Here is a 12,714-nt window from a genome sequence, read left to right as displayed (position 1 = left end):
AAATCATAAAGAGTTTTCCCGACTTCCCGAAATCGGAAGCCTAGCTAAGAGTAAACTACTGATAAGATTCACCACCGTCCTGGCAAAATGTCGCAAGGTGGCTCCCTGATCCATATAGGTTGGGCGACGACCCATGGTGAAACTAAGCTCGCCGTGGCAGGGCTGCTTAGTTTGGGAGGGGGTCTTTGCTACTCCAGCATATTCGCTGCCTCAGTACCCTGTACACTGGGCCCTGCCGTCTCAGACGTCGTACGGTATGGCGACCACTGAGAGGCGATCAAATCTCAGGTTGCTCAGGACGGAATACAGGATCGGAAGATTTGGAGTAGGGGACCGGAATGAAAATGGCAATCGTCTCGCCGGGCTGTTGTCCGCCGCTCGCCTCTTTCATGGGAACTCTGTTTTCATGAAAAAAGATTATCGTCGGTGGACATGGGAATCGCCCAATGGCGCGACTCATGCGGAGATCGACCACATACTCACCAACCGGAGGTGGTGTCTACTTGACGTCTCAGTAGTACCATCCTTTTGTAGTTGTTCTGATCACGGTCTCCTTCGTGCGAAAATACGACTTAGCCACACGATGGAAAAGAACATCTGCTATCGGCAACGAAGGAGAAAAGAAGTCGTCTACGACTGCGTACTCGAGGACTCCTTGTCCCAAGGTGACTGGCACATCGAGGAAGATCCAAACGTGGACTACGAGATGCTGCTCAGATGACGAGCCTGCGCTGAACGTGCCTCGAAGCCGCGCACGACAAACTTGGATCGAATTTCGAAGACCACCAAGGAATTGTTGGAAAGAAGAAGGGCTTTGAGGCTTGATCCGAATGCATGGCACATTGAGCGGTTAGTAGCAAACACTAGCTGCAGAAAAGCGTTGCAGGAGAATCTTTTGAAGTACAGGCAGAAGAAGATTCTAGAAGCAGCACAAAGAAGAACGAGTCTAAAGAAGTGCCGCAGGGATCTCCGCGAATATAATATTCTGCTAGCAGCCTTGCTGAGCGAAGACAGGACTCGCACGTCTTCTCGTCGTGAGATGGAAATCATTACGGAGAGGTTCTACTCGAACCTTTTCCGTTCATCAACTCCTGTGCCAAGCCCAATCATCCCCACTGGCGAAGCTCCACCACGGATTCTCCCTTCGGAAGTACGAGTCGCTATCAAGAGCATGAAACCTGGCACAGCCCCCGGACCTGATTTTATATCAGCAGACTTTCTTCCGCTTCATGTAATCTTAACAGCGCACATGACATCCTATCTTCAGAAAAAAAGGATCCCAGACCTGTGGAAGACCTCGCGAACCGTTCTTATCCATAAGAGAGGTGACCGAGAGGACCTTCGGAACTACCTTCCGATATGCATGCTGAGCGTGTTATACAAAGTACTCACCAAGATCATCCTCACACGCATATCTAGGACGCTGGATGAAGCCCAGCCTCAAGAACAAGCTGGATTCCGCCAGGGGTTCAGCTGCTTGGATCACATCCAGACTGTGTCGAGGGTCATAGAGGTTTGCCGGGAATACCGCCTGCCCCTTGTTCTAACCTTCGTCGACTATGAAAAAGCCTTTGACAACGTAGAAACGAATGCAATACTGTCAGCGCTGGTCGATCAAGGTGTGGATGCGTCGTATGTGAGGACATTAGCCAATTGCTACAATCGATGCGCGACTAGGATACAGCTTTTCCACCGCCCTCTCACCATACCCATTGGAAAGGGGTACGACAAGGCGATACTATATCGCCGAAGCCTTATGCATTGCAATGGATAATGAAATCACTATCCTGGGAAGAAAGGGACATACGTGTTGATGGAAGATTTCCCTCGAACCTTCGTTTCGCGGACGACATCGTTCTCTTTTCGAGCAGTACAAATGAAGCAGAAACGATGCTCAACGAATTGAATGAAGCAGGGAAGAGAATAGGGCTACGAATAAACAGAAAGAAGATACAGTTCATGAAGAAAGCCCACTGCGAGGACGGAGGAGTACAACTTGAAGGCTCCCAAAACGTGGAAACTCCGTCATACGTATACCTCGGACGTTCTATGAACATGGAAAACGACATGAAGGAAGAACTGAATAGAAGAATGAGAGCAGCATGGGCAGCATTCGCAGCCGTCAGGGAAGCTACGGACCAACTGACGGACCAAGATCTTCGTGCCCATCTGTTCGACTCGACAGTCCTTCCAGCGCTCTGTTACGCAGCCGAGACGTGGGCAGACACCGCGGCCACGTCTAGGAAGCTACTTACTACCCACAGAGCCCTTGAGAGATGTCTCCTGAAGTTTAACCGGCGCACACAACACCTTGCCGGTCTTCGTAGCTCCGACTTAAGAGGAATGTCCCGTCTTCGCGACCCAGCGGAATATGTATCGAAAGCAAAACATAGATGGGCCGGTCACATCATGAGAAGAATCGACGATAGATGGACTAAAAGAACGCTAGAGTGGATCCCAAGCGACGCTAAACGCCCCCGAGGGAGACCGCCAACGAGATGGGGTTACGTGTTCGCTGCACGGATGGACCAGCTGAGAGCTCAGCTGGATACGGCTCAAGGACCTCGTCAACGTCACTCACGAAGCTTGTGAACATCTTGGATGACAATGGCGAGGGAACGAAACGAGTGGAAGAGATGCTGGGACCCGCACGTCCAGTGAAGACAGGCCATCTAAGTATCTAAGTAAGTATCTGAGTATCCGTATACGGGGTCGTAAATTATGGAGAGCGGGGTGGTTCCGCTCATCTCTCCCTGAATCACTGCAAGCAGCCGGCCCCTGAATGCTGTTTTGCACGATGCCTTCTATTGCAGCGGTCCAACCTTGCATGCGTAGCGTCCCCTACTGCCTATCGGGGCAGTCCGAATTGATTTTCGAAGAATTGTAGGGCGGGAACGTACAAGAGATTCGACGGAAAGGCCAAGACCGGCTCTGTGGACGAATAAACTTTGCATTTATCTGGGCCGGAACCTTGTTCAGTGGAACATTACCGAAAGGCAAAGATCCTGGCAACAAAATGTGTTATTTATCATGGAGCACTAACACAAAAACGTGTTTTACACTAATTCTCAGTCGTACTTTGCTGGTACGAATAGTAAGATAGTCATTAATTCTGGTAGTTGACCAGTTTTATTGCGCACAGATGAGCTAATTAATTAACTAATATCAAAAAAATTTATCATATCAGTTAACTTTATTCACAGCTATTTGTTGCTTTCTATGTGTGCTCTAAATCACGAACAACAACAGTTAATACTTACTCACATAAACTGGATAAAACTCGAAGTTTCTAAAAAACTTATTACTTTTCATCTAAGTCATGCGCTAGCACTCACTCTTCAGATGTCGAGCATGTTTTCAGAACCACGAATAAGACGAGTGATTTCACAATGAAGTTTACTAGCTCCTAATCTTGTAACAAGCTCTGTTTTTAAAGGCTACTACTTCATTTCACATCGAGTTCTCAGCAATATCCAGAACCAGTCGTTCTTGCAAATCCTCTCTTTGTTGAACCACTTCGTTCTTAAAGCACGTAGTGTCGACTTCACGTATCATCTAAATTGAAGGTAGATGCGGTTCCCGTCGAGGGCATGCAACCGAACTGACGCGATGCGCCGGCTCCTGTCGCCGCACCTGCGTCTCTGCCATGGACGCGTCGCGGCAGCGCGGTTGATCATGTTTCTGCAATTTGAATAGCTCGTGTAAATTACCTCTAGATAAGGGAGGATTCCGAAGAGTGTCACAATCCTGTCTATTACGGCTCCATGGTCAAGTTCCGGGTTATTGTGTTTCACAAGATTTACTAGAGCCGACTGATATTTTCTCAAAGCAGTTTCTATTATCACACTGTCAAGGGGTTCAAAACGAATGCATGATGCTAAAAAAAAATTATTTTTGATGAACACTGGATTTCTTTTGGGTTTTTCTACACTTTTGAGTTCCACTAACGGCTATGATATGACAAATCAAAGTGAACGCTACCTACGCTAAGCCTGTTTTGCTGCTGTCATGCACATCTGTTTATAAAAAATCGAAAGTGCACAACTAACGCTGGAAGAAAATGGCCAACTTCAGAAGCAAATACTCTTCTCTGGTCACATTTAGTCTTCGAAACGTTGAGACTACATGAGTGCGAAGGATCCGAGCAATAGCACCGATGTAGAGTCCCACACTGAACAACCACTTTGATCCTTCAAATTCTAACTTCTTCGCTCTCTTATTATTTTAGACAAACCTTTTTATTACAGAAAATAACTTTTTCGATGTTATCAACATAAAAGTAGTCGCGGAAAATACGCAAACTGGCCACATCTATCGAAATATCTCGGAAGATATGAGCGAAACAAAATACATGCTGATTCAGAATTAGAAAGTTTTTCCCAAGAAAAAAAGATGCTGGGCGTGACACGTGTTGCATCGGAGTGATGCAACGCCTACTCTGTGAAGGCGAAAACTGAGCTTTCTCTTCAGTAGAAAAGCTGCTCTTCATTCCTTTTGTGGTGTTTCGCTATTTCTTCTGTATATCTGTATAATAGTGCAAGAGTAAGATTACGGAGTCTCAGCGCAACCCTTTTCCATAGTAATAATAATAATAATAATAATAATATATTATTATTATTATCATTATTATTATTATTATTATATATTATTATTATTATTATTATTATTATTATTATTATTATTATTATTATTATTATTATTATTATCATTACTATTATTATTATCTATCACTGGTTTTGTTTCTGAGACGCCTTTGACATTTTAGCTTGTAGAGATTCAGATTTTGTGCCTTTTTTCGTACATATGTAAATGTCGCATTCGTTGTGATCGTGTTCGCGGTGAAACCTAAAACCATTCTCACACAAGGTATAACTGCGCACACTTACTCAAAAAGTGGAGGAAAAGTACAATTCCTACCAAGTGAAGTCTTTGAGGAGATGCTCTGGCATCAGGAGAAATTAGAACTGGTGAAATAGGTGTTTAGTTATTTCTACGACTATGAAGGAAGGAGCAAAATAAACGAAAACTTGTGAAATAAACTGATGAAAAGGGAATTCTGTACGCCTTGCCACCAAGACACAACACGATTTATGCCGACATGTCTTTATAAAAGAAGAAGTAAATCGACGTTGGTCAATTCCTAAGATTTTGAGGAAGCGGCTAAGGAAGCATGGGACTTAGCGATGATGCTCGCGAAACCATAAAGGCAGCAGATCACGAAGTTGACGGCGTTCGGTTTTCGTTTCGACAATATAGAGTTAAAGTGGTACGAGTATCAGCGTGGCTGCGCTCGTTTTCTTCGGGTCGTTCTGAAAAACGGAGTGGAAGCCTTAATTCCTACGAGGTACGTTAGAACTCGTCACATTTGTAGACGCTCCGATCCCCTCAGCTGTCTATTCATTGATGTCATAGGTTGAATAGGTTAGAGTGGAGGCTTCGTCTTCGGGCGCTCGCTCGTGGATGCGGCGCGTGCACAAGAAAGAGACTTTCTTATATATCTCGTAGGAATAAACGCCTTTCTACGGAGTTATTCAGTATCTTCGCGCTCGCAAGCTACAACTCGAACTCTATATTGTCCCGATGTCGTCAATTTCATGATATGGTCTTTAATTTAGCAGAGTACCACCTCTGTGAGTGGTGGGATTAACACGTTAGATTCATTGCGCGATCGAGCTGCCTGCACAAGGACGCATGGTACAACGCCTCTGGCGTCACTGACGGCGACCCCAAGCTCGACCTCAGCACGGAGCCTCCCGAAGAAAGCGACGACTAGACTAAGCTATGTGTTACCCGTTCCGTTGGTTGAATGTCGCTTCCACTGCGCGACGATTACTCTATTGACTCGCCATACTGTATTGACTTAGCTGTAGTTACTTACTGAACTGAACTTATTTAGTAATAACTGTATTCACATACTTAACTGTGTTCACTTACATTTTATGCCGTCCGGCACACCCCTGGGAAACCAAAAAATCAGTAATTGAAAGTATGTTTAAGACAGCTGCAACGGTTTCATTTGCGGCCTTTGAGCTACGGGATCAGATGTGAGGGGCATTGTTATGGTTACTATTAGCGGCGCAACTCTTTCAGCCGGTGGTCCGCTAACATCGCCATTTTATGGCTATCAAGCTGTGCGCTAACTCTGGTCCCCTTCTGTGACGTTGTTCTTGAGTAATCTGTTTGCTAATTCACATCTTGTGGGATGATGAGGCGTTTGAAGAGGTAAGTTACACTTATCTTTGATTTTCCAGGCTCTGAAGAAGTTGTCGACGCTGAAACGTTAGCTAGAATAAAGATCGATAGTAACCTTATTTCCGCTCAAAGAAAGCAGTACACGATTCAACTTTAATATATCACCTGAAATTTCGATTTTCTGATTTAATTTATTCTTATTTTTCCGGAGCACCTAAATGTAGTTCCAAGTACGCTAAAAGAGGCATTTCTAACACCACTTTTTTGTGATTTATATGCAGTGAAATGAAGTTTACGTACAGATTAGGATAAGAATAACCCACTTTTCATCTTGATTTTCTCCTTGATTGAAACAAAGCCCGCTGCCAAACACAATGCCGTCGTAACCACTTCTGTATGTCCAAAATGAATACATCAATAAACTAATAGTGTTTGCTTGACGAGCAACTAATTTAATCTAAAACACCTCAACACCATTGAAGAGGGAGTACTGTACCGTGCTGTATTTATCCACACTTAAGCAACTTGCCTTTCCTTGAGTATCCATAAATCTCAGTTCGGGTATTCCAGCCACCCATTCAAAATAATGAGAAATATTACGACACCACAAGGTTCTTATATTTCTTAACGATAATTGTCGATAGTTGGTTGCAAGAATCTACAATTTTGGCTTTTCTTTACGTAGTGCAGCTTCTGTCTTCCAGAATAAAATTTATGGCTATTTGTGTTCGCACGTGGATTTTCATAGTGGTATGCCTTTAATATGGGGAACGAATGGCTGCGAGGCTTTTTTGCTCGGAGGAGGACAGAAAGGATCAAACAGAAGGGGTGCAGCAATCGCCGAGTCGAACAAGCGTTCCACGACAACAACCGTTGGAAGTTGTTCGCTTTTCATGTTATAGCTGTAATGGGTGCGGAAAAACTCTAATGCTTCATATGAGGCCATTCCTAATATTCTTCTTGTCTTTGCGGAATCTAAAAAATCTTCTTTTCTATTAGGGTGTTCGGAAAGTATCTGCCGAAATACGGCAAAATTTCAAAACAACACAATTTTTTAACAACATTTTATTATTCGACGATATAATCTCCATCAACATCGACAACCTTCTGCCAACATCTCGCAAGATCACGGATTTCTTTGGCGTAGAACTCCGGCGACTTGGAGGCGAAGAAAGCCCGGACGTCATTTTCGAGGTGGTCACGATCATCGTATCGCTCCTCTTCCAAGTGATGCTGAAACGATCGGAGGAGGTGGTAGTAGCTCGAGGCCAGATCCGGGCTGTACGGTGGGTGCAGTAAAACTTTCCATCCGAGCTTCAGAATTTTCTGGGAAGTGTTCCTCGCGATGTGAGGGCGCGCGTTGTCGTGCAGCAGTCGAATGTTGTCGAGCTTCAAGTGCTCCTTGCGGATCTTGTCGGCCAGTCTTTGCAGTTGAGCGCTGTAGACTTCGGCAGTAACTGTCGTGTTGTCCGGCAGCAGTTCGAAACGGTAGATTCCATGAACTCCCCACCAGACGCTCAGCATGATCTTCCTCTCATGGATTTCACCACGTAGAGGACCCATTTTCCATCACCAGCAACAATGGTGTCCAGTCAGTCGAGTCTGCGGCTTCTGGAAAGCAGCTGATTGCAGATGTCCAGGCGTTTTTGGCGGTTGCCGTCGCTCAACGTATGTGGGAGCCACTGACCGAGCTTCTTCACCATTTCGAGAAATCGCAGTCCATTGCTCACGGTGAACAGCGAACAGCTAAGACTGTTAGCAAAATACCGCACACCTTCATATGGATGTTGCTCCGCCAGATTCTTCAGTTCGTCGAACGATATTGCAGTCGGTCGACCAGAGCGAGGCTCATCTTCGAGTTTCTTGTTTCCGGCTTTGAAGCGATGGACGCACAGACCGCTCAGAAGGGGCTTCAGTGCCGAATACTCGACTATAGCTTCGATGGGCTTCAGCAGCGGGGTGGCCAGATTCGAACTCGTAAATACGTACGTGTCGAATATGAGTGGAATGTTCGGCCATTATAGGATGAAGTAGGCAAGGAAGAGGGAGCCAGGTATGTTATGTGTATACAAGTGGTAGTGTCCTTATATAATATATTCAAAACGGGAACTTCCAGAACATCTCAGAAAATCTGCGCTACTGCGAAATTTTCGGCAGATACTTTCCGAACACCCTAATAAAAATGACTCCACCTTTATGCTCTCGATGAAGAAAAAGAAATTGATTTTTTCTTCATCGCGCTGGTTTTTTATAGAATGCTCTAATCCAGGAAGAGTCGAAGAAAAAAATTAGAAAAACCGTACTAACTGGTAATCTCGTACAGATGTTCTGGGGGGAAGCGAAGAGCTTCTTCCATCGACATATCTAAGGAATTTCTGAATGAACGTGGGTAAAAGCTCTCGTGTGGGGCATCACAATATCTGAATTGATATATCATTATCTTACTTTCTTGTCCTTTCTTTTCTGCATAAGGAAAACTTTTCTATCAATCGAAGTTTCATCACAAAAACTGATGTACAGTCTTTCATGCATTTTGATCCGAACAGTTACGCTACGCTTTTCCCTACCTGTTAAGAATTCCTCGTGCATAAAAAAGAAGGTTAGCTTTATGTGCATTTCGCGTGATTCTTCATATGTGATATCACTGATGTGATATCTGTTTGACAATGATGAACGATTTTAATTCGGTGATGGCATATAGCGAGCAGCGAATTTTTCGGAAAGATGCGAAGAACTAATGCTTAAGATGACTTTAACTCGGAAAGAAAAGGAAATTAATGAAAGTAGACTTTCATAGATGTTGTGACTGATTCGACCTTCTCTTAACCGTCACGAATCAGATGCAACATTCTATACTGTACTTCTAGTATAAACTTGTATGGGATGTACAGTTGAGCGATATTTAACGAAAATTGAGTTATATGAGGTTCAGAAATATGGGCATCTAAGTACAAGCGTACTAAACATTTCCTCACATTTCTAGTTGGTCGAATTTTCCGAGCAGCTGCTGAAGGATAGAATCTTGGGAAATGTTCATAGCGAATTGATAACCAAACAGTGATGAAGGCTGAAAAACTGGGAACATTCTAGCTTGTGGTTAGTAACAATAAAAATCAGATGTTCTTCTTGATGAGATGCACACACAAAACGTCTTTCTTCAACTGCGAGTTGAGGTAGCTGTTCATCTTCCTCTTCCCTCTCGTCAACAGAATGAACTCGTTTACGAGGTGTCAGAGGCATACTGAAACAAGTGATCAGCGGAACAAGATTGAAGGCATCACCCCACGAATCTGGGGTGGTACGGGTAATGCCTATACGGGATCGTAGATTGTGCGGAAGAGGGTGATTCGGTTCATCTCTCCCTGTATCAGTGTAAAAGGACGACGCTGGAACGCTGTTACTAAAGACGGTTTCTGTTGCAATGTGCAACCCTTGTGCCCCGCCCCGCCTGCGATTCGTTGAAAACCATTTGAAAACTCATTCGGACGAATCGCAGGTGGGACGGGGCACAAGGGTTGCGCATTGCAACACAAGCCGTCGTAAGAAACAGCGTTTCGTGTTCGTTCGTTTTCACTGATACAGGGAGAGATAAACCGAATCACCCTCTTCGCCACAAGCTACGACCCCTATAGGCATTACCCGCCTGAAACCTGTACCACCCCAGATTCGTGGGATGATGCCCTTAATATCCACGTACTATGTATTGGTTGAGTGAACAGAACTTCGTAACCACCTCTGTCGTGGACTGGACACGGCTGAAAAGGATGGAAAATTCAAGACCAACGCAGAAATTACAGCGCTGTTATTACTCCACAATAAATCCGAATTACTAATGTGATTTCTAGGAATTTCTAGAGTTTGAGCGAGTACATAGCTGTGCTGTGCACTCTCTCAAGCTTAAGAACAATTGCTGTAAGCAAGTTTCGGTTTATTTTAACACAAATTCGTTGTGCTCCCACTGCAGTACACCGTATATTCGGGAATGAAAGGTGAAAATTCACCGTTGTTGAACAAATAGCCATGGAGAGAAACTAAGTGAAAAGATAACTTAACGAAGGAGCCCACAAGTACGATGAAAAATGCCTAGTCAGAGATTTGTTAGCAATTAAATACTGCCAATCGCATCCTCATGAAGAAATCCGGTCACCATTTGCACGACTTAGCATAATCTTAGATTTCGGCTTAAGGAGCTATCAGTTTTAATTAAGAGCAGCGTATCACGAAATTGATGTAGTGTAGAAACCTAATGGAAGATAGAGTTGGAGGTGTAGAGTACGAATATGAAAGGCGCAGCCCCGGCCGGTTTCCCCTAACCGTCCGAAAGAAAACGGCGTTCATTCCTGAGATGTAAGCTGGAACGCTCCATTTCCAGGTGCGAGCGGCCAGAAACCAATGAGTTCTCCTCAGCACGCTTTTCAAACAATATCAGCGACTAGGCTGCTGAGAGAACCAGAGCGAGTACAAGGATGGTGCGTTCTAAAGTACCTCGTAGGAGCAAACGCCGTTCTTCACGACCACTAGTAGAAATTGAATGTGACCAGTACCATACCCACAATCTACATCCCGAACACTCTATGCTCCATTAGGTTTCCACACGACGTCAATTTAGTGATACGCCGTATTTGAACGTCAAAAAATAAAAGCTGGATTCGAAAAGAACAGCAGTAGATTATTCATAACCTACTCTCTGAGCACGTGATTTACCAATGGCAAGAGGAATATAACGGTAATGTAAGAAAGGAGAAGTTTCAGAAAAGTATCACGTAAACAAAATTACATTCAAAAGAAATTAGAGAAGAATAAGAAGAGTTCGAACAATTTCATTTAAATCCATTGATGTGATTATGGTGTTAATTCAAATAACTTTTTATAAAATAAATCAGGGGAGCAGTAAAATTAGTAGGATTTGAAATAAAACGCATAATTCCTGAAGAAAAGCGTCAGCTCATCTACACGGAAATTATGCAAGTACAACTGTATCTTTTTTTTTACATTTCACTGAACTGCATGAAGCGAGATTTCGCTTATTTTTTGCTTGCATTTCTCTTCAATCCCCTAATCCTAAAACCTCTCATAACAAATAAATTGACCAGTCGTGCACTTCCTGAAAATGCTTTCATCATCGTTGCCATTATCCTTTTTCCACTGAACCATCATTAGACCTATTATCTGCCATGGAAACGTGTGATCGTAACTCTCTGAAGAGGATTAGAACCTTCATCGACAAGGAAGCGAACACGTCCTGAGTTACCATTAGCAATATTAACAATTTATGGACTTCTTGGCAAGTAGTAGCCAGAAAATCCTCACATTCAATCACGCTGCCGTAACTACAAAATTTCAGCCAAGTTTGTTAGTATGCGACAAAAATCAACAATAAAACGGTTAATGTACACTTAAAAACATATGTTGCAATAAATGAACATGGTGGGTAATTTGAAATCATAAACTTTGCTCTTAAATTCTGTTGAGGAAGGTGTATCATCTCTCTTTTCTCCAGTGTTTGTTGTTACTGTTATCTCGGACTCAGATACGGTCGGTTCAATATGCGCTGAAGACGGGTGCACTTGCGTAACTGGCCACGCACGCATGCTCTATAGGACTCTTCATCATTGCGGTCCAAGTGGAGGTGACGATAATGTTATCTGAATCGCTCGGTCCGCCGCACTGTTTCTAGCTCAGTCGCTCGCAAAACTTCAGCGGGCTCTAGGTCCTTTTAAGCCGACTATAATAGGCGATGATCTTGAACGCTAATATTTTTCGATAGACAGCCTTACGATTAGTTAGTTAGTTAGTTACATCCTCAGTGATGCTATATGCTCCCCAACCGCTTGTTTCCTTCTGCCCAGCTCAGAGTTCACGTCGATCAAGATATAAATAGGTGAGTACGGTGTTTAATTGGCATACCCGTCTCGTCATGTTGCGTATATCACGACGAGATTACCAACCAAATGCCGTAAAATTTAGAGACATAACAGAATCTGCAATGTTAATGAAATGACAGCAAAAAAACCCCTAACAACACGTACGAAAAACAATGTGATGATAACACATAACTGGCGATTTCCACATAACTCCTAAAATTTGAAGAAGATTAGAAGAAGAGGTACACACCATTTTAACATGAAGGTATCACGTTAACGCTTCAGAATATATTCACTTAATATTTACTTTCATGTGCAATGTGGGGTGTGTTCTACCGGACGAGTGGCGGGCCTACTGCAATGGAAGCATATTCTGTGCTCGACACACTCTCTTTCCCATATTCTCTTCAGGTCAAACGTACTCCCTGGTCACCACGTTGCCATTTTCAACTACATATGTTTGAAAACATCAGCTCGCCCTGGACTCGCCATGTATGCTTGCCCTTTTTAAATTCTTAAATTTATTCTTTATTTTTCTTATCCACTTGTAGCATTACATTACTCGAAAGCATAAGTGCTAGCGCGAGAAATGGTACGTACGTGCTCAGATTATGCCTAAGAAGCAAGTCACAGAAGCATTGTATCAAATATTATAAGG

The 12,714-nt window shown here is 43.6% G+C and overlaps 5 protein-coding genes across 6 annotated transcripts; 4 read left to right on the top strand and 1 right to left on the bottom strand.

The window, feature by feature from the left end:
- Positions 1–133: 133 nt before the first annotated feature.
- Positions 134–721, top strand: RB195_018102 (uncharacterized protein; the record flags this gene model as incomplete). The annotated part of the gene is made up of 1 exon (XM_064185378.1): positions 134–721. The coding sequence occupies one exon, from the start codon at positions 134–136 to the stop codon at positions 719–721; it is 588 nt and encodes a 195-aa protein (XP_064041259.1).
- Positions 722–1,039: 318 nt separating this feature from the next.
- Positions 1,040–1,774, top strand: RB195_018101 (uncharacterized protein; the record flags this gene model as incomplete). The annotated part of the gene is made up of 1 exon (XM_064185377.1): positions 1,040–1,774. One exon carries the CDS (start codon positions 1,040–1,042, stop codon positions 1,772–1,774), a length of 735 nt encoding a protein of 244 aa, XP_064041258.1.
- Positions 1,775–1,890: 116 nt separating this feature from the next.
- RB195_018100 (uncharacterized protein) lies at positions 1,891–2,592 on the top strand (the record flags this gene model as incomplete). 2 transcript variants are annotated; one of them, XM_064185376.1, is made up of 1 exon in its annotated part: positions 1,891–2,592. In XM_064185376.1, one exon carries the CDS (start codon positions 1,891–1,893, stop codon positions 2,590–2,592), a length of 702 nt encoding a protein of 233 aa, XP_064041256.1. The 2 variants fall into 2 exon arrangements, with proteins under 2 accessions (XP_064041256.1, XP_064041257.1); XM_064185375.1 differs by having other exon boundaries at positions 1,960–2,592.
- Positions 2,593–7,260: 4,668 nt separating this feature from the next.
- RB195_018099 (uncharacterized protein) lies at positions 7,261–7,755 on the bottom strand (the record flags this gene model as incomplete). The annotated part of the gene is made up of 1 exon (XM_064185374.1): positions 7,261–7,755. The coding sequence occupies one exon, from the start codon at positions 7,753–7,755 to the stop codon at positions 7,261–7,263; it is 495 nt and encodes a 164-aa protein (XP_064041255.1).
- Positions 7,756–7,862: 107 nt separating this feature from the next.
- RB195_018098 (uncharacterized protein) lies at positions 7,863–8,216 on the top strand (the record flags this gene model as incomplete). The annotated part of the gene is made up of 1 exon (XM_064185373.1): positions 7,863–8,216. One exon carries the CDS (start codon positions 7,863–7,865, stop codon positions 8,214–8,216), a length of 354 nt encoding a protein of 117 aa, XP_064041254.1.
- Positions 8,217–12,714: the final 4,498 nt, after the last annotated feature.

The sequence above is a fragment of the Necator americanus genome, chromosome II (genome assembly GCF_031761385.1).
Source record: "Necator americanus strain Aroian chromosome II, whole genome shotgun sequence".
In the NCBI taxonomy this organism is placed as follows: domain Eukaryota; kingdom Metazoa; phylum Nematoda; class Chromadorea; order Rhabditida; family Ancylostomatidae; genus Necator; species Necator americanus.
This window is presented reverse-complemented; position numbering and strand designations above follow the sequence as displayed.